Below are 20,006 nucleotides of genomic sequence, written 5' to 3' on the forward strand. Positions count from 1 at the left end.
CTGGTAAATTAGGATTTAGCAATTTAAAGAGGTAATTTAATAGCCAATCATTTCACTCATATGGAAATGGCAAATTTAGGCCACATTGCAATATCATTTCAATCCCACCAGATTGGCAAAATTTTAAAGTGACATTATGAAGTGTTGTGGAGAATGTACAGAAATGCAACTTAAGGGGCGCCTGGGTGGCTCAGTCATTAAGCATCTGCCTTCGGCTCAGGTCATGGTCCCAGGGTCCTGGGATCGAGCCCCGCATCGGGCTCCCTGCTCCGCGGGGAGTCTGCTTCTCCCTCTCCCACTCTCCCTGGTTGTCTCCCACTCCCCCGGCTTGTCTCCCACCCCCCCCAGCTGTGTTCCCTCTCTCGCTGTTGTCTCTCTCTGTCAAATAAACAAATAAAATCTTAAAAAAAAAAAAAGAACAGAAATGGAACTTTAATCTACTGCAGGTGGGAGTGTAAATGGGTATAATCACTTTGAGAGCAATGTGCCAGTATCACAGGATAAGGTGCATATTTCCTCTCTGTAGCCTTCCGGTTTTAGCCTATGTGCTGCCAAAGCGAGTATATCCTACAACCTAGTGATCCCATGCAGTCTGTTCTCTAGAGCAGTGGTTTTCCAAGAGTGTTCCAGAACTGGCAGAATCAGCATCACTTGGGGAGTTGTTAGATGTGCACATTTTCAGGCCTCATCCCAGATTTACTGAATCAGAAACCTAAAGTGGGGGAGGGATTGACAGCAATTGGGTTTAAAAAGCCCTCCAAATGATTCTGATGCACGTTTAATTTTGAGAACCACTGCCTTAGAGAACTTCTCATACAGCCCTGGGGGAGACATAGAAGACCAAGCAAAGCTTAGCTTAAGGTGCCAGACCTTCTGGTATCTGGATTCCAATCCCAGCCCCACCATTTCTTGGACCCCCCTTTAAGCTGGAGAAAGTTATATAACTTTTCTTTTTATTAGTGACCCATCTCTGAGATGGGGATAAATATAGTACCTTCGGCATGGAGTTGCTGTGAATGAAGTAATTCACATATGGCAGTGGATGGCCCAGAGTAAGCACTCAACAAATGTAACCTCTTATTATCATTAGGGTATTTATTGCAGCCCTACTTGTTAACACTAAAGTATTGAAAACATATTTCCTAAAAGTAAGACTGAAAGCAAGCATGGAAAAGGATTAAAATTGGTAAAATTTGGGTAGTGGGTATATAGGTGTTGTACCATCCTTTGTACTTTTCTAGGTGTTATTTCGCAAGCAAAGAAGAAGAGCAGAAGTGTTTAGTGTCCCTCCGCACTTAGATTTCTACATAAGATTGTTTCAGTAAATTATGATGTCTTCATTAGACATGTTTCCATACTCTCTCAAATAAATAAATGAAATCTTTAAAAAAAAAAAAAAGAACTGTTTCCATAGAGGTTAATGAACTTGTGTTTTTGGCAGAAGATATAAGGTGATGTGGTCCCAACACTCTTTTCATATCTTCCTGTCACAACTTGCACTCATAATATCCTATAATCCCCATGAAATGTGCATAAATTCTGTCTTTCCCCACTTTTGTGCCTTTATACCCATTCTTATCCACATTTACAGCCCTATTCAAACTCTCCATCTTTCAAGTTCCCAGCTCAAATATCATCTCCTTGATAAAGATGTACGTGGATCTGTTATCTTTTCTGCCTCTGAATGTTCCAGATGTTTCTCATATAGCCCTTGTCATGTTCTGCCTTATGTCAGAAGTGTTTCCCCCTACTTTGTTTCTCACTTCTTATACAGTAGCAAATCATCTTTTATAATGGGGCAAAAATCAGTACAGTCTACAAAATATTTGAAAGATGATGCAGGGGTGCCTGGGTGGCTCAGTCAGTTAAGCATCCGATTCTTCATTTTGGCTCGGGTCATGATCTCAGGATCGTGAGATCGAGCCCTGCATCTTGCTGCACGCTGAGCATGGAACCTGCTTAAGACTCTCTCTCTCCCTCTGCTCCCACCCACCCGGCTCATGCTCTCTCTCTCTCTCTCTCTAAAAAAAAAAAAAAAAGAGGATGATTCAAACATCGACTTCAATTCACTGAATATACACATCAGATGCTACCCACGGAAACTGTATGGTCCAAGCTTCACTGACTGGTGAATTGGTGAATAGAAATTATGATGTTCTGAGTCCTGGCCTTCTTCCCTAGTCAGTCATTACAGGGTTTTTTCCAGGATCTGCAATACAAAATTCTTGATAATTCTCAAATTGCGGGTCATAGAAAAGGGTCTTTCCCTCTAGGAGTCTGGGAAAGGTGGTCTGATAGTGATGAAGGATAGCTGGAAGGCAGGCAGCCAGGCAGGTAGGGACAAGGGGCCCACGCCCTAAGAGGAAACAACCCTGTAAAGGATTTTACATCACACACATGTGTAAATTTTACATTTACACACATCTGGAAGGAGCCTTCCACCCTTTCCCATGTGATAGATGACAAAAACCTGATTGGATGGCAGGTGCCTTGAGGGTTAATCAGATGAAAACAGCCCGCCAACAAGCCCATAAGAACCCCTAGACTTAGAAACTCCGGTGGCAACCCTCTCGGGTCTCTTCCCTCTTGAGGAGCTTTGTACTCTCGTTCGAGAAACTTTACTATCGCTCAATAAACTGCTTTGCTGCCCACAGCTCTTTGTCTGGTCTACCTCTTCATTCTTTGAAGCGGCGTGACCAAGAACCGTGGGCAATGAAGGAGAAGGAAATCCTGTAACAATAGGTTCGAGAGGCTGACCTCTCACATAATCAGTGCCCCCACCTGCAGGTTTTTGTGCCTCTGCTGGGCAGCTGCTGTTGACCCACTGCCTACCCACCGGTGGGTCCCTTTTCCCCAGAGGAATGACCTTAGGACAGCAGGGAAGTGCATCTACTGTTCTCATAAATCACCTCTCCAAAGAGATTCCCAGATGGAGCTGTTAGGCCGACACACTCTGGAGTGTCCTTTCCAAAGCAAAGACGCGTGTCTGGGGCAATTAGGAAAGGGGGTGGGTGTGGAGCAGAAAAAGCCTCACAATAAACCCAAGATCATTGCTTGTTCACACCTCTGGGCCCTGCAGTTTTATTAAGCCCACTCTGCAAGACTTCTTTTTTATTTGCAATAATTTTCTTCCCAGATTTCCCTCAGAGAACCCCTACTCCATCAGACAGTCTGTGTCTGTGTGAACTGCAGCTTGGGAACAAAAGCAGGTTCTTTCCCGTGGGATTTCTTGCTTTATGCAGTGGTAGACCAGGGTGGTGTTATTGGGAAGGCTTAGCTTTCTAATCTCATATTAGCTTGCTTTCCCAACCAAGTAATTGTATCAGTTGAATTAAAACTATGTAAATGCGGAAGAAACGTCACCTGATCCCTTTTTTCAACCTTATTGTCATCTCTAAATCTTTCCTATCTGGAAATTCTGGATCATCATTGAAATAGAGGGAGTTGCTGACCACTCTGAAATGGAAATATTCTGACAGGAGGCTGAATGAAAAAAACCTGTAGGAGGCGCTGTTCCCCAGAAGAATGTTAACATTGCCCCAGTCTGAACTGCCCTGATTAACAGTTTTGGTAGCCTCACTTTTTGAGCACCCTTCAAAGGATTCCATCTCTCTTGGTTTTTTATATTTCCAACTGCCTCAGGAGGGCACCAGTCACTTCTGCCAACATGTAATAAATCTGGCCTGCCTCTTGCCTTTCGATAGTTAATCCAGTTTAGGTTAAAGGATCTCCAGGTGTGTCCGTCCTACCTTAACATAGGAGAAATGTAATCCAGTTTACTAAGTGCATATAGGTCCTGGGTGCTTTTCTGGCTTAAAACTATTCCTGAATTGATGTCACCACTCAGATAACTCAAATTCCTAATCACACAGGTTTGCCTATGATTCTTAATTCCTACAATGCTTCTGAAAGTCCATTTCATATTTTATAGCTACTTGGGTCAAAACTAATAGCAGGGTTCTGAGTATTAGCTCTCTGAAGCTGGTAACTCGTCATCTTTCTACTCCCAGGGGCTAGCATAGTGATTCACTATATAAGAACGTATAAGTATATATATATATATATACTTATATATATATAGAGAGAGAGAGATCACTCTATAAGAATTCACCTGTAATTCTTACATAGTAAGATGATGAATGAATGGATGGCTACATGAATAAACCCAAAACTTTGGGATATCAAACTTGACTTGGAGAATAGGAAGCACAGCGTAGCTAAATAAGCAATTAGTTTTAAGAAATAAATTCATTAATAAGTGTAAGGACAACCAATGTTCTGTTCTCCTACAGCACTTCAAAAATGGAAATATAATTCACATACCATAAAATTCACCATTTTAAAGTGTACGATTCCGGGGTTTTTAGTATATTCACAGATTTGTACAACCATCACTGCTATCCAGTTCCAACATGTTTCATTAACCCCAGAAGAGACCATGCACCTGCTAGCAGTCACTCCCCATTCCCGCTGCCCCCAACCCCTGGCTACAACTAATCTGCTCTCTTGTCTCTGTGGATTTGCCTATCCTGGAAATTTCCTGTAAATGGAATTGTATACTATGCGGCCTTTTGAATCTGGCTTCTTTCGCTTGTAACCTTGTTGTGACTTTGACCATCAGTCTGTTAACATTTGTTTTGCTGTGTTGTGACTATTTGTTGACCTCCCTGCCTCCCACTGGACTATTAAATATCACAAGGACAGAAACTATGCCTTGTTTATTTCAACATTTCTAATGCAGAGTTCAGGACCTGGCACAGAGTGGACACTTAGTAAAGGTTTGCTTTTCCTATTCTGGTGAATCTGGTTGTTCGGGGCTTGGGTATTCCTCTCTGCACATATGCATAACATTGCATAACAATGCATATATTATATGTATAACAAAATGAAAAGCCCCTTACTTGGTCTAGATTGAGAGGAAGGAGGTAGATCCTCGTGGCATGACATAGCTTGCCCTGGGAAAGGTAAACATTTTCCTCATTTGGGCTGCTGCAGACTTGCTTGACAGCTAAATTAAAACAAGTGAGGCTGAGCAGGACCATTAATACTCTAACACTTATGTGGATATATTTCAACTATATTAATTCAAATTAGTGGCTTAAAAGTGGGGGCATGTGGGATGCCAACCTTGTCTTCCCTACTTACAGTTAATTTTTCTAATTTTCTGTTTCTATAGTAGGACTTGGTTCAGATTTCCATAGCAGTGGAGGCTTAAAAAAATAGAAATATTGCATGCTTGTTGAAAACTGGCCCCCTCTCTAGAAGTAGTTTTTGCTTATAAATTTGGGCATATATATTTCCATAATTTTTCCTTTGTGTATGTGTCACATTCTTTTTATAAAAATGGGATCATTTACAGTTCTTGGACTGAAACTTGCTTTTCTCACTTAACAATAAATTATGGGCATTCGTTTATCTTAGTGTATATATCCCTCATCCTTTACTCCATTTGGATATACTATTTAGTTATTTAACTCTTGGTAGACATTTAGATGGGCTCTAATGTTTTGCTATAGTGAACAGCTGTGCACCTGTCTTTAAGTCTTGTGGGAGCCTTTTGGAAGGACAGAATTCCAGAAGTACAATTGTAGTAGGCCAAAAGGATTGAATCCTAAGCATTTAGTTCCAAATGTGCCTCCTCTACTATAGCCTCTTGAGGACAGGGACATACTATTTTATTTATTCTTGTACCTCCTACTTACTGGTATTGTGCCTGGAACATTTTAACTGCTCAATAAATGTTGTTGAATAATTGAATGAATAAGTGAATAAATGAGTAATAATGGAAAGTTTTGATGCTCAAAGAGTGGGACACATAAACATTTTTTGGGGTCACATAAACATTCTTTTTTCTTTTTAAGATTTTATTTATTTGACAGAGAGAGACACAGCGAGAGAGGGAACACAAGCAGGGGGAGTGGGAGAGGGAGAAGCAGGCTTTCCTCTGAGCAGAGAGCCTGATGCGGGGCTCGATCCCAGGACCCTGGGACCATGACCTGAGCCAAAGGCAGACGCTTAACAATGGAGCCACCCAGGCGCCCCTCACATAAACATTCTTAATTTCATAATCAGCTTCCTTCTCTACTCCATTGTTGTGAGTGACCTGATGTTTCCATGTGGACAAGGCATGGATATAGAGATCTTCCCGTATCCTAATGGCAGATACCTCTGTTGCTTAGAGCGGACACTGTAGAGGGATCTAAACATTTCTTTTAGCACCTAATTCAGTGGCTACCTTCTGTTATGAGGCTGACATCTTCACCCACTATTGGCTGTAATTTCCGAAAAATACTTTTAAAATTTACTACCCACTTGGTGGAATGGGAAGCGTAGAATACTGTGTGCATAAGGCCCGTAGGGATCTGCAGATACACATTTTAGCAGGGGATTGGATTTCCTTCCATGTTTGTGTTGCCCTCCTTACATCAGGAGAACATAAGCTCCTCCTACCTTGACCTCCTTCTGTGGTCAGAAGGTCACTCTCCACCTTAATGCATCTTGCTTATCATTGCAAGATGGATTTTCCTAAAATCCTTCTCCTTTCCCAAATCTCTAATGGTCCCCATTTCATAAAAACTAACCCTCCTTAGACTCATATTCAGGGCCTCAATAGTGTGATCTCAGTCTATCTTTTGAACCAAATCTCCCATCGCTCACCTTCCTAACTACCCAGTTCAGATGAAGTGGTTGATTTCTCTCCAGACCCTCAATACATCTTGGTCTTTTCTGTCTCAGGATTCTTGACCATGCACTTCCTTTAGTATTGACAAGTTGTGTTCCTTTTTCTCCACCCGTCCAAATCTTTAAAGATTCATCCAAGTCCTTCCCTGGTAGGAAACGCAAACCTGCTCCAGGGGCCCATGTGGTCCTTCTCTTCTAAACTCTGTGGGACACTCTGTCCATCTCACTTCTTTCATCTCTTCACTGGTTTTGTGTCTTTGCCTGTACTTAATGTTTCATCTTCCCCAAATACAGTGTAAGTTCTGGAAGGGAGAGACGTGTCCTGTCCCAGGTCTGCATTCACAAAGCCCTTAGTAAGTTTCTGACCCTTGCTTGGGTGGATTGGCATTCTGTTTCTCTGGAATCTAAGAAGAGAGCCAGACATGATGTCATGAGCACTGGGTGTTATATGCAACTGATGAATCACTGAACTCTACCTCTGAAACTAATAATACACTATATGGTATTTAAATGAATTTAAATAAAATAAAATAAAAAGAGAGCCAGGCCATTATTTGTTTGTTGTTTTGTTTTTAAATGCCAGTACAGTTAACAGACAATGTTATATTAGTTTCAGGTGTACAATATAGTGATTCAACACTTCCATGCATCACCCGGTGCTCATCGCAAGTGCCCTCCTTCATCCCCATCACCTATTTTACCCGGCCCCCCACCCACCTCCCCTCTGGTAACCATCAGTTTGTTCTCTATAGTCAAGAGTCAGTTTCTTGGCTTGCCTCTCTCTTTCTTCCTTCCTTCCTTCCTTTTTTTTACCTTTGCTTATTTGTTTTGTTTCTTAAATTCCACATATGAGTAAAATCACGTGGTATTTCTCTTTCTCTGACCGACTTATTTCACTTAACGTTATACTCCCTGGCTCTATCCAATGTTGTTGCAAATGGCAATATTTCATTCTTTTTGATGGCTGAATAATGTTCCAACACACACACACACACTCTTTCTCTGTCTCTCTCCATCTTCTTTATCCATTCATCTATTGATGGATACTTGGGCTGCTTCCATAATTTGGATATTGTAAATAATGCTGCTATAAACACAGTGTTACATATATCCCTTTGAATTAGTGTTTTTGTATTTTTGGGGTAAATACCCAGTAGTGTGATTACTGGATTATAAGGTAGTTCTATTTTTTACTTTTTGAGGAACCTCCATACTGTTTTCCAGGGTGGCTTGCACCAGTTTGCATCCCCACCAACAGTGCACGAGGATTCCTTTTTCTCCACATCCTCAGCGACACTTGTTGTTTCTTGTGGTGTTGATTTTAGCCATTCTGATAGGTGTGAGGTGATATCTCATTGTGGTTTTGATTTGCATTTCCCTGATGATCAGTGCTGTTGAGCATCTCTTCATGTGTCTATTGGCCATCTGTGTGTCTTCTTTGGAGAAATGTCTGTTCATGTCTTCTGCTCATTTTTTAATTGGATTATTGGGGTTTTTTTTTAAGATTTTATTTACTTATTTGAGAGAGAGAGAGAGAGTGAGAGAGAGCCCAAGAGGGGGTAGGGTCAGAGGGAGAAGCAGACTCCCTGCTGAGCAGGGAGCCCGACGTGGGACTCGATTCCGGGACTCCGGGATCATGACCTGAGCCAAAGGCAGTCGCTTAACCGAGCCACCCAGGCATCCTGTAAGACGTAACATTTTCTTTCTTTCTTCTTTCAGCCATACTTCCCATTGCCTCCAGCTGTTGTACTGAGGTTTCTCATCACGTCTCCCGAAGGCTTCTGGAGAGAGTGAATCTGTGCCGCATCCAGAGAGCTGACGGGGACTGTGACTTGGCTGCTGTCATGTGAGCACTCTTCCGCAGGGAGGGTCTAAACCTGTCCGGGGATCCTTTCTCAGCCCGTGCGCAGTAGGTTGGGCAGGCTTTGCCTGCTATGCAGCATACAAAGAATCATTCAAACAAGGGAGGGGAGAGTAAATATTCCACCTTCGTTCCGACCCCAGGCTCCCCGGGGTGAGCACACAGTCTCAGGACGGGCATGTCCAGAGCCCCACGCTGGCCTCTGCTGCCCCCACTGCGGTGTGGGATTCAGGATAAACACCTTCAGCCACTGGACAGTGTGTATGAGTTTTCCAAGCAACACTAGGGACCTTCTGAGTGAGAAAACAAAACAAAAATGAAAACAGAAGGTGTCTCTGTTCTATTTTCTGGCTTTACCTGTAGCTTTTTCTAGGCAAGTTTATGGGTTGCTGTCATTTTTTACTCTGAATGCATCAAGAGTGTATACAAGGTTCAAAGAGAAATAGAGAGATGTCTGTACCTGTCACATACAATCAAGCACAAATGCCCATATTTCCTCTTGATTCTGGGCTGTTGGCTCATGGTGAACCCTTTTCAAGCTTACCTCTGGCTCAGTTATTAAACACTTTAGATTTCTGGAATGGCTGGGTGGCTCAGTCGTTGAGCGTCTGCCTTCAGCTCAGGTCATGATCCCGGGGTCCTGGGATCGAGCCCCGCGTCAGGCTCCCTGCTCAATGGGGAGTCTGCTTCTCCCTCTGCCCCTTCCCCAGCTTATGCTTTCTCTCAGATAAATAAATAAAATCTTAAAAAAATAAAAACTTTAGATTTCTGTGTTCTTCATATCCCCATAGAAACTTTAAAATCTGAAATGCATTGGAATGTAGCAAATCTGGATTCTGACAACAATACTGTGAGAAAAGCATAAATTATCTCCATGTCACACAAGATAAAGCTATGCCTGAGGAGTATATAGTTAACCTGGTGACATACAGCTAGAGAATTGCAGAGATGGGCTATGAACCAGGTCTTGTTGTTCAGAACACCATATACTTCAAAGATCTCTCAAAAGTGATGGTGGGACCCATCATAAAATGCTCTACCCAAACTTCATTTTATCTGGCACCTTCAAATCATAAGGACAGTGTATTAGGCATCTCTCCGGTATGCTGGTTTTAACACCACTTATGGCTACAGGGGATGCTAGTGAACCATTTCATCCCCTTCTTGGGGCTACAAATAAGCTTATTGCTTATGCCTGAGTTCCTGAGTCACTGAGAAGCCTCTTTATTTATTCAATGAATTCAACAAGTAGTTATTGATTAACGTTTCTGTACCAAGCACCATTCTATCCTCAGCTTGTGCTGGGAATGCTGCAGCAACCAAATGGACTCTGCCCTCCTAGAATCTCCCGTGATTCTATTCAGCTGAGTCCTGCAGACCATTCTCTGAGATTTAAGATCGATTTTTCCCCCTTTCAGAGGGATCCATCTATTACCCAACTTTGAGAAACACTGCTCCAAGACAAGATTCTTAGAAGTTCAGAGGAAGAGTTTGTAAGATGTCCACTGATAGATTTCCTTCAGGTCAGGGGGCTGTGAACTCCCTGAAATTAGTGGGTCTGAAGGTATGAGCATTGTTTTCTGGGGAGAAGGTTCACAGATTTTATAAGATCCACAAAAAGATCGTAGATATGATACAGTTTAAAAATCACAATTGGGAGGGGAGCACATGGGTGGCTCAGTTAGTTAAATGTCTAACTCTGGATTTTGGCTCAGGTTATGATTTCAGGGTCATGAGATCAAGCCCCACATCGACATGGAGCTTAGAGATTCTCTCTCTGCTCCCCCAATCCCCACTCACGCTCTCTTTCTTAAAAAAAAAAAAATCACACTTGGGGTTAGATGTGCAGAGAAAGATAATTCTGACTCAAACTTTTAATGAGCATGAGTGTCTATATGGTAGGAGGGTAAGGATTGAGGACTCTCTGCTTCTCCTCAGTTCCTATTACCACACTGGATCCATTGGCTTAGGTGGTTTACACTGGGAACCAGTGGTTCCTATAGCAATCCTGGGAGCACTTACTAATGAGGTACTTTCTGAGGATTGCTTCAAGTTCCCAATTTCTTTGAGAAACTCTCTTAGCACATGGCCGAGATTCTAACAGTCTTTTATTTGATCTTAATAAATTAGTGTTGGTAATAGTTGGAGAGTAAAAATCCGTAGGCAGTTCATGGATAGATAGTACTCTGGAGAATTGGAAACATCTCGATGTTTGTGTCACGTCTACCTACCTATCTTCCTGGCTACTCTCAGAAACACCAAATGCTCAACTGTCACTTCCGGCACACGTCACCTCAGACCATAGAAGCCTTCGAACTTGTAAGGGATCCCATGGGACTCCCAGGAAGGCATGGGGAAAGAAGGAGAGGAAGTTTCTCTCTGTATGTAAGAGTAAGAACAGATCCTGGGAATTAGCGGGGGATGCCATTGGTAACAGGATTTTCAGAAAAAAAGGTATAGGAAAAGAAATAAGTTCTCATTTTGATAAGGGAAAATATAAAAAAAAAACATGACTTTTCATTTTAAAAAGCACTTAATTTTAATTAAAGGGAAACCATGAAGTCAATCACTTAGATCTAAAAATAATTTATTCAAGTACAGATTTTTAGATACAGAAAACTTTGCAAGTGTTGGAAATATAACTCCCCAAAAGCACGTATTATTAATCACAACTAACAGATATAAATGAGCTTATAGTGAACTCACTAGATTTCTTTCCTTTTCCTTTTCTGCCTAGAATAGGTCCTTTGTTTACACCCTATAGATGATCATTGAAATTTTTGTTCTCTGAGAGGGGAGTTTGCTTGTTTAAACCCTTTTACAGCGACTTCATTAAAGAGCTTCTGGTTATTTCTTAACATAAACACAGTGCAGATTTGTTTATCTTGGGCAGAGGGCTGAGGTTTTTGAAGCACACAGATATCTGTTGGGAAGAAAACTTGGAGTTATTAAATAAAGTTATCTGAGCATTTTTTGAAAAGTGATTGTTGAGGGGCTGCTCTGCTTAGGGGAAGGGGTAAAGCAATCAGGTTCAGGGGACAATTACAGGTTTGATCTCTGTGGTAGGGCCACCCCTCTAGGTCCCTGGGACCATCTCTAGCTACTCTCTTTTGGGCAAAAGCATCAGGGGATCAGCCTTATGGTTTTCTCAGAGCCCAAACTCTCCACCAAGAAATACACAACAGGCTGGGTCAGCGCCCAGCAGAATACTGTGGAGTCGGGGGTAGAGGAGGGAGTGTGGGCTAGGCCCCCTCCTCGTCCAACATTACCTCATCTCTTTTTATCCTGATGATGAGTACACCGGAGGTACAAGTGCAGGTTTAAGCAGGCTTTAAACTTTAAGATTTGAAAACATCCTAGCGTCTTGGATTTGGGAGCTGTGTTCTGGTAGCTGCTCTTCCCCCCTTGTGTTACCTTGAGAGCTTGAGGCCCCACGGGGCAGGCCTTTGCAAAGGGTCCTGCACGGTAGCTGTTTCCCATCTTCCCATGGCTCTCCACACCCCTGGCCCTCTGTCCGCACCGCCCCCATCCAGGGCTCACCTTCAGCTCCAGTGCCAGTGCCCCTCATTCCTCACCGACTGAGGGAGTCGAGCGCTAGTTCCCTCCTGTGAACCCTGTGGGCTTAACTGGATGTCAGTGGAGTCTTTCTCCGCTGGATGTCTGCTCAGATTCGTGCTGGCACCACAGGGAAAGGAAAGCGTTTTAGTCCTTTGGGAAGGATAGGAGCTTCAACTCTTTTTTTTTCTTCCCCCACTGAGCACTACCTCCGGGATCTCTCCTCTAGCAGACGAAGGCAAAGCAACTGGCCGCAGGAGAGGGAGATTTCCTTTGGAGGACCTCTCAGTGGAAGACACTTAGTGAATGTATTGTCCTCCTATCAAGAAGCCTCACTTCTTTCAAATTAATATTCCCATATGCTGGCTTTATTTTGCTTAAGCTCATTGAGACCTTTCCCAGCTTTTCCCCTCATTTCAAGAGTCCCCATATTAGCAGATGATTCCTCTTGGGTCATCTGGAGAAGTGACAACCTACCCTCTATCCTTCGGGGTCCCCCCCCCCAGTAACAGGGGCAAGGGCTTATTTTATTCAGACACAGAATATTGTCTATGTAGGGCCAGCAGGATCTGTGACATTTAATAAAAGCTGGATGGCACCTGGGGGCAAATTAAAAGTCACAATATCTTGTGTAACAAGAAATTCTTCCAGTTACTAGAAATTGTGAATGCTGCTTTATGGTTCCTTCACCCCAAGGTGAAAATTTAAAACATGAAAACACTTGAGAAGGGGTATGAATCTATAGTATATTAAAATCTTATCAAACACTGAGAACATTTTAGTTGATTCTTTCATTAAAAACAAAACCAGACTGTTTTTATTTTGAACAATTTTCACTTTGTATCTATAACTACTGAATTCCTACTGTGAACAAGGCCTTTTTTCAAGACAATTCCAGACTATTCCTCCTTCAAAGAGAGGAGAACATCACACCCCAGGACAAGGGTAAGGTTTGAAACAAAAAGTCATACAAAAACAGCATAAGCTAAGTCCTAGAAGAGAGGTAATACTGAGAGACCCAAAGGGAAAGCAGGGCATTTAGCCAAGAGAATCTAGAAAAACTGCACGGAGATGTTTGAGGTGGGCCGTGAGGTGTGAGTTGGTTTTGTTGGGTGAAGCTCTGGGTCAGGAAGACCATTGTTTTCCCTTGGTTTCTCTCGTTCCCCTCATTGCTGCCCTCCTCCTCCTTTTTTTTTTTTTCATTTTATTTATTTATTTGACAGAAAAAGAGAGAGCACAAGTAGGCAGAGCGAGAGGGAGAAGCAAGGAGCCCGATGCGGGACTCGATCCCAGGACCCTGGGACCATGACCTGAGCCGAAGGCAGATGCTAAACCGACTGAGCCACCCAGGCGCCCCTCTTCTTCCTCCTTTTAACGCTGCCACTGAGGAGCCATGGGCCACAGGGTAGTGAGGATTCAGCCTCGGGATCCGCGGCTTTAGGATCCAGTCTCGTGTCTCAAAGTGGGAACGGCCCCTGAGTCACTAAGTTTTTACTTCGACTTTCCATCAGTGACTTTGTTTATCTTCCCTCCTTGGCAGCCTTCACGTCAGGCGCAGAAGAATCTGTGTCAGCCCGCACAGTCATGTTATTAAGCAGTGGATGAAAGAACAAGCAGCCAAGAAAAACGCTAAGGGCAACTCCTGCCACAAGAAGAAACATGCCGGTCAGAGGAAAAGTAAAGGGGCACATCAGGGGAAACCAGAAATCCACAGCCATAAAAGTTCTTATAAAGTGTTTGCAAACGAACCTACACAGACAGTTCCTCAACTGGACTTGGCCATGGTTGCTTATAAATTTATCTCGTGAATGTTCCTTATTGGGAGTCAACAGGGCAAAACAAACTATATGTCTTAAAGGAAAAATTATACAGGATACAAATGTAGCCAATAATATACTCATCTGAAAATGAAATGAAAAGATAGTTCTTCTCTTCATATCCTATTTTAAGAGCAGCATACAGATCTAATTTCTCCCAACTTTTTTTATGAAGGTTTGCAAACCTACAGAGAAGTTGAAAGATTGGCACAATGAACACTCGTATACCTTTCACGTAGATTAATAATTGTTAATATTTTGCCACATTTGTTTTCTCTCTCTTTTCTCTCTTTGCGTGCATGTGTGTATAAAACATTTTACATATAAATACATATTTTTTTTGCTAAACCGTTTGACAATAAGTTGCAAATGTCATGGTACTTCTAACTTTTTTTAGTGTTACAACTTGACATCCCCAAGAATAAAGACCTTTTGTATATAATCACACTATCAGCTTTATACCTAAATATATTTACCTAATATATTAGGTATATATATTAGGAATATATATATATATTTAATTTTTAAATTAAATTTAATTTTAATTTAACTTTCCCCCAACTATTTCCAGAGTATAATTTTTGTATAGTTTTTTAATCAATCAAGGTTCACATATTGCAATTAATTCTTATATTTCTTTAAAAACTTTTACTCTAAGAAAGTCCCCCCCTGCTTTTTTTCTTTTTGCTTTCTTTCCATGGCTCAAACTTTTTAAAAGAGAGTCTAGGGCAGAATCTGTTCCACATCTGGGTTTGCCTGTTTCCTCATGACCACGTTCAGGTTTAACAGTTTCAATAAGAATGCTTTCTATGTGAATTTGTGTATTTCTTATTGCATTATCTAGAGTTTGTAAACATTGGAGTTCATTTTCTACATAGAAAAGTTTTAGCTGTATATCATTTTAATATCACATCTAGGTTTGAGTAACTACTGTTGTTGGATTGATAAACTCTGATGCTAAAAAAAAAAAAGTCTGCTTTGCTCAGAGAGCCATCTGGCTCCCACAGTGAGTTCTTAGTGCACTAGGGAAGGATCCAGAGTTGGGTGCCATGTGGGATTATCTTACACTCTCCTAACAAGGAGCCTACATCTCTTAACTCCTGGTCCATCTTTCCCACACCTTGTTGGTGGATCCTGTTGCATGGCTTGTCTTTGGGCCTCCTTGTGTGTCCACAGAAGCTTCCAGATGCAGAGTAAGATGTAGTTTTCACAAACGGCTGTCAGATGGCAGGAACACGGCGTCTATCTTGCCAGGTGTCAGGTGTCCTGTGCCTCCCTGATGACCAGTTCCAAGCAGCGGTGTTGCCAGGCTGACTTGGAGGTGGTCATGGGTCGCATGGAAGTGCTGAGCCCCATGTAGGTTAAAATGTCATCAAATGGCCTTTGTCCAATTCCCCTCATCGACACTAATTAGCATGTGATTTGTTTATTCACACCAACAATCCTGCGAGCTCTGTACTGATATTTCTACTTTATGGATGAGGAAATCTGAAGCTCATAGAGGTAAAATGACTTGCCCATGCTCCCACCGGAAGTGGCAGAGACAAGCTTTGTATCCAGATCCCCAGACCCTCCCCAGTCCAGCAGCCCCAGCAGTGGGCCCTAAAAGGTGTGCAGGTGGAGGTAGGGCAGAGGGAGAGGAATTCAGATCAAAATCTGTGCAGCTGGTGCTTCACAAAGGGCTAGGGGGAGCAGGCGGATGGTTCTACCGGGAAGTCTAGTACTGAAACCTGCAGCTACTGGCATCGAGGGTGCTGAGAGTGACAACAAGCACCTTTGCAGAGTAAAACAGGCCCCAACCTGACTTTGCGCAATTTCACACTCCTAGGCAGTGTAACCTTTGTTTTGCAAAATCTCCCTCACCACGTTTTCTTTTTGATGGAAAGACAGATTTTGTCAAAAAATAGGTCATTCTTCCACTTAAACCCATCATGCTTTTTAATACGATAATTCAGGCGAACCTAAGGAAAATGGTTCCTAAATGTCTTACCCTGTTCAGGCTGCTAGAAGAACATGCCAGAGGCTGGGGAGCTAGTAAACAACAAGCATTTTTTTCTCATGTTTCTGAGGCATCGGCAGATTGGGTGTCTGGTGGAAAGGCCTCTTGTGGGGTTGCAGACTGCTGACTTCTCCCTGGGTCCTTACAAGGTGGAAAGGACTCAGGGGGGCTCTCTGGAACTTGAATTATTTTAAATTTTGTCTCCTTTTCCAGGGCAGATCCATAATTCTACACAATTTGGGGGCAGCCATAATGACAGTAGGTTTCTATGCTATATTTTTAAAATGAGATTTTACTGCAATGTAAGTGAAACTTTGTATGAGGACCTTGTGCCTGGGCAAGCAGCTTCTTAAAGAAATTCTATTTTTATAGGCTATCACACTTACTAAAACATTATTGTGTCATCAATACTGTTACTTTTCCTCTACAAATAGATCATCTGGGTTAACCCCCTCTGTTTTTTTAAGGTTATATTTTTATAAAGTAACAAGTGAGTAGTAAAAAAAAAATCAGAAGTACAGCAGAATTTATCATTTAAAAACCTTCCCTCACTGTATCCTCCCTATTCCCAGACCGACTTCTTGGATACAAGCTTTTTAAATCTCTTTAAAAGTTTTAGTTCTGGTGTTACAAGGGAAGAAAAGTTTTCCTTGATCCTCTTAGAGTCCCTAAATGGGTCTGAAAATTAAGCTGACAAAGGCATTAACAGAAGAAAAACATATACATTTATTTAATAAATTTCATCTTGTATCTGAGGGTTTTATGACCTGTTTCAAGGAGAAAGATGGGGAGAAGGTCAGAGTGACCTTCTTGCTTGTCCCGTTTTCTTGAAGTCCTTCCGCTTAAAATATTCAATATGTCAACATGCCATATTTGGGGGTAACCCATCAGTGGTTACTTCCATCATTTTAAATGAAATGCTGAAAGTATTTTTTATTTGTTTCTCAATTTTAGGCAATGTCTACTGTTTCCTTACTACTCCCAACTTCCCTTACCTTCTCCCCCCCCATCTTGAGTTTTATTACTATTCTTTTTCTTTATCTTTGTAACTTTGAATAATATACCCACCGTATACCATCCATTAACCTATGGATTCTAGAATTTAAGTTTCCTCTGTATGTAAGATGTAGATAATACTCCAGATCGTTTTCCTTCTGTCTTTTTTTATCTTCCATCTGTGTCACATCTGCAGTACTTTTACATTTACGTGGCTGAGGGTGATGACGATAATTCTGTAAAGGAGTAGGGGAGGGGGAGTGGGAGAGGGAGGAGGAGAATGTTCCTTCACACTTTCTTTAAGGTGGGGCTTTTCAACCCTGACGCTACTGACATCTTGGGCTGGATATTTATTTTGGGGACTCTCTTATCCATTATAGGTGGATTAGCCGTTCTCCAGATGTTACCAAATGTCCCCTATGAGAGGAGAGCAAAATCACTACCTACCCCAGTTGAAAATTGCTGGTCTAGAATCTAAGGTAGATTCAAAAATTGAAAACCAACGTAGTTGGAAAAATTCTAAAGTTGACCCCCTCCACACATGCACCACACCAATGTCCTGCCCTGGTATACACATGCCTTCTCCCAAACACTAATCTAGGTGTTGCAGTGAAGGTAATTTTCAGATGTAATTAAGGTCACAAATCTGTTGACCTTAAGATAGGGAGATTATCGGCATGGTGTGACTTAATCACAGGAGTTCTCTAAGTCTGGGTCTAGAAGTCAGAGACAGGGTAGTCAAGAGAAATTCAAAACATGAGGATTCAACATGCCACTGCTAACTTTGAAGATGGAGGGGGCAAGTGAAGGGGTTCAGGACAGCTCCTCCCAGCCCCACCCCCAAAGTGCCACTTTGACATGTGGATTATTTTGACCTGAAGGCACTTGAGACCCTACGTGCCCAAGAGAAATTTTTGCCCCTCCCTTAACTATATAGAAGAATCTAAATTGGGGGTCTCTCCCAGAATAAATGTTATTAACAGAGATAAATTTTATCTGTGTGATCCATCTGTATGGTAGGGCAAATATCTTAATTCCCAAACCTCGCTCTTCTTATTACCCTGTGAAATGTATACCTTTCTTCTGAAATCCCAGACACTTAACCCCTTCTCCTTAGTTCAGAATGACATATATACCTCATTTTGCCTGACTGTCTTTGGAATTTCCATGTCTATGTGGATTCCCCTTATGTACACTTATTGAATTTGATCTTCTCCTGCTAATCTGTCTCATGTTGATGTGATTCTTAGCCCAAATAGAAGGACCTTTGAGGGGACAGGAATTCTTGCTCCCCAATACAAGTCAGGTGAGAGCAGCCTCCAACTGATAGTTACCAAGAAAGCAAGGACTTCAGTCCTACAGCCACAAGGAACTGAATTTAGCCAGGAACAAAAATGAGCTTGAAGCAGATTGTTTCATGGAGACTCCAGAGGGCATGCAGCCCAGCTAATATCTTGATTTCAGCATTGTGAGACCCTAAGCAGAGAACCTAGTTATGCCATGTCTGGACTTCTGACTTATAGACTGTAAGCTAATAAGTAGGTGTTATTTTAGGTAGGTAGTATGTGGTACTTTGTTATGCAGCATTAGAAAATTAACACAATCAATAAACAGCATTTGAACCACGCTATGTAAGTTTTGTTCTGTGCTGGACCAAGTAGGGTGTTAGAGTGTAATACCCTTCTCTAATAATGAACTGTGTATATAATTCATATTCAGGCAACCGGAGTCTGATGAACTATAACTACTTTCTATATTATTCATCTGGTATGGATATTTTACTTCTTTCCCAGGTATGGCCAGGCTTCCAGATTATTTATATCTGCTCATCTTGTTTTTGTCAGTCATTCACTGGAGATATCAGGGTTCCTCCTCCTAATTGCAGAGAATTCTGCATTTGTGTATTAGAAGCTGTTCAAAATTCTAAGTTTTTAAAATAATAGGACTCTTATCATTTCTTTTGCTGGAGAGAGCTATGCCCTTCAATAATGTAAAATGTCTGCACTGCATCTGTCTCTAAATACCCCAAATTTGGCAATGGCCTTTCTATCAGCATAGCCCCCCGCTTTCTCTTTCTGAGATAAAAGCCTGCCTCTGTGTTCTGGTCACCCTGAGGCAGTGGGTAAGTTTTTTATTTACCCCTTTTGATGGGAAGACTACTGTAGCTTTCAATCCAATTTAAGTTGAAAAGGATCTTCCATTTTGTAGAAACATGGACTCTATGTAGCACCATCAAACATCCACTAAATATTCCAGTCCAAATTGGGTTGGCTAGAAGACAATTTAGAATGCTTCCACTCATCATATCAGGAAGCTTGACTAGCACATGTGGGAAGGTGGGTAAAGATGACCTAAGACTGGTATTAGTACACCTCCTTGTGAGATCTGGATTTTTATATATCACACAACAAATAGTACTATGGCATATGTTTCACACTTTATATAATCAACTTGATGCTCTCTTGACAACCATAGCACTTTTTTTTTAAAGATTTTATTTTAAGTAATCTCTACACCCAACATGGGGCTCAAACTTACAATCCTGAGATCAAGAGTTGTGTGCTCTACAGACTAAGACAACCAGGTGCCCCGATTATAGCATTTTTAAAATCACATTTTCCCTCTGGTAAACTTAAGAGAACTCCAAGTTCACCACAACCTAACCTAAATGCTGTGATTATACTCTTTCTCACAAATCATTGGCAGATAATTCAATTAATTGGTATATTGTAGCTTTTCCATCTTGTTGCCACTCTACCTCTGCATAAACCACTGAGCGAGTAAATATCTCCTTCCTTTATCCAGGATTTAGCACTTAGTAGGCACTCAGTAAATATTTACTGATAAAATTTATATAGGCAGGTGACCTCTCATTCAGCCAATTACAATGAAAACAAGACACCACAGAACAGTCATGCCCTCCTATAACCAGCCTCCACTGAAGAGTGAGAAGAGTACTAAGGATTAAATTCCACCAAGACCTGGCCTGAGAGAGTACATTAAATAAACCCAGTGGGACTGGGCTCCAGTGTTCTCAAGGTTTTTTTTCTTTCTTTCTTTCTTTTTTTCTGTCTTTCTTTCTTTTCTTTTTCTTTCT

The 20,006-nt window shown here is 41.7% G+C and overlaps 1 protein-coding gene across 1 annotated transcript; it reads left to right on the forward strand.

The window, feature by feature from the left end:
* Positions 1–2,300: 2,300 nt before the first annotated feature.
* CCL28 (C-C motif chemokine ligand 28) lies at positions 2,301–13,905 on the forward strand. The gene is made up of 4 exons (XM_088023189.1): positions 2,301–2,334; positions 8,071–8,112; positions 8,401–8,527; positions 13,638–13,905. The coding sequence occupies exons 1-4, from the start codon at positions 2,301–2,303 to the stop codon at positions 13,903–13,905; spliced, it is 471 nt and encodes a 156-aa protein (XP_087879315.1).
* Positions 13,906–20,006: the final 6,101 nt, after the last annotated feature.

The sequence above is a fragment of the Eumetopias jubatus genome, unplaced genomic scaffold (assembly GCF_037043125.1).
Source record: "Eumetopias jubatus isolate StellerSeaLion01/CBP00866 unplaced genomic scaffold, mEumJub1_p1.0 scaffold_5, whole genome shotgun sequence".
NCBI classification, from domain to species: domain Eukaryota; kingdom Metazoa; phylum Chordata; class Mammalia; order Carnivora; family Otariidae; genus Eumetopias; species Eumetopias jubatus.

What these genes read in the sequence shown, in the direction of transcription:
- CCL28 (XM_088023189.1), top strand. Translation starts at nt 2,301, where the DNA reads ATGAAGGATAGCTGGAAGGCAGGCAGCCAGGCAG. An exon ending in GAAGGCAGGCAGCCAGGCAG is followed by an intron (nt 2,335 to 8,070) that starts GTAGGGACAAGG and finishes CCTGATGATCAG; the next exon opens with TGCTGTTGAGCATCTCTTCA. An exon ending in TGTCTATTGGCCATCTGTGT is followed by an intron (nt 8,113 to 8,400) that starts GTCTTCTTTGGA and finishes TTCTTCTTTCAG; the next exon opens with CCATACTTCCCATTGCCTCC.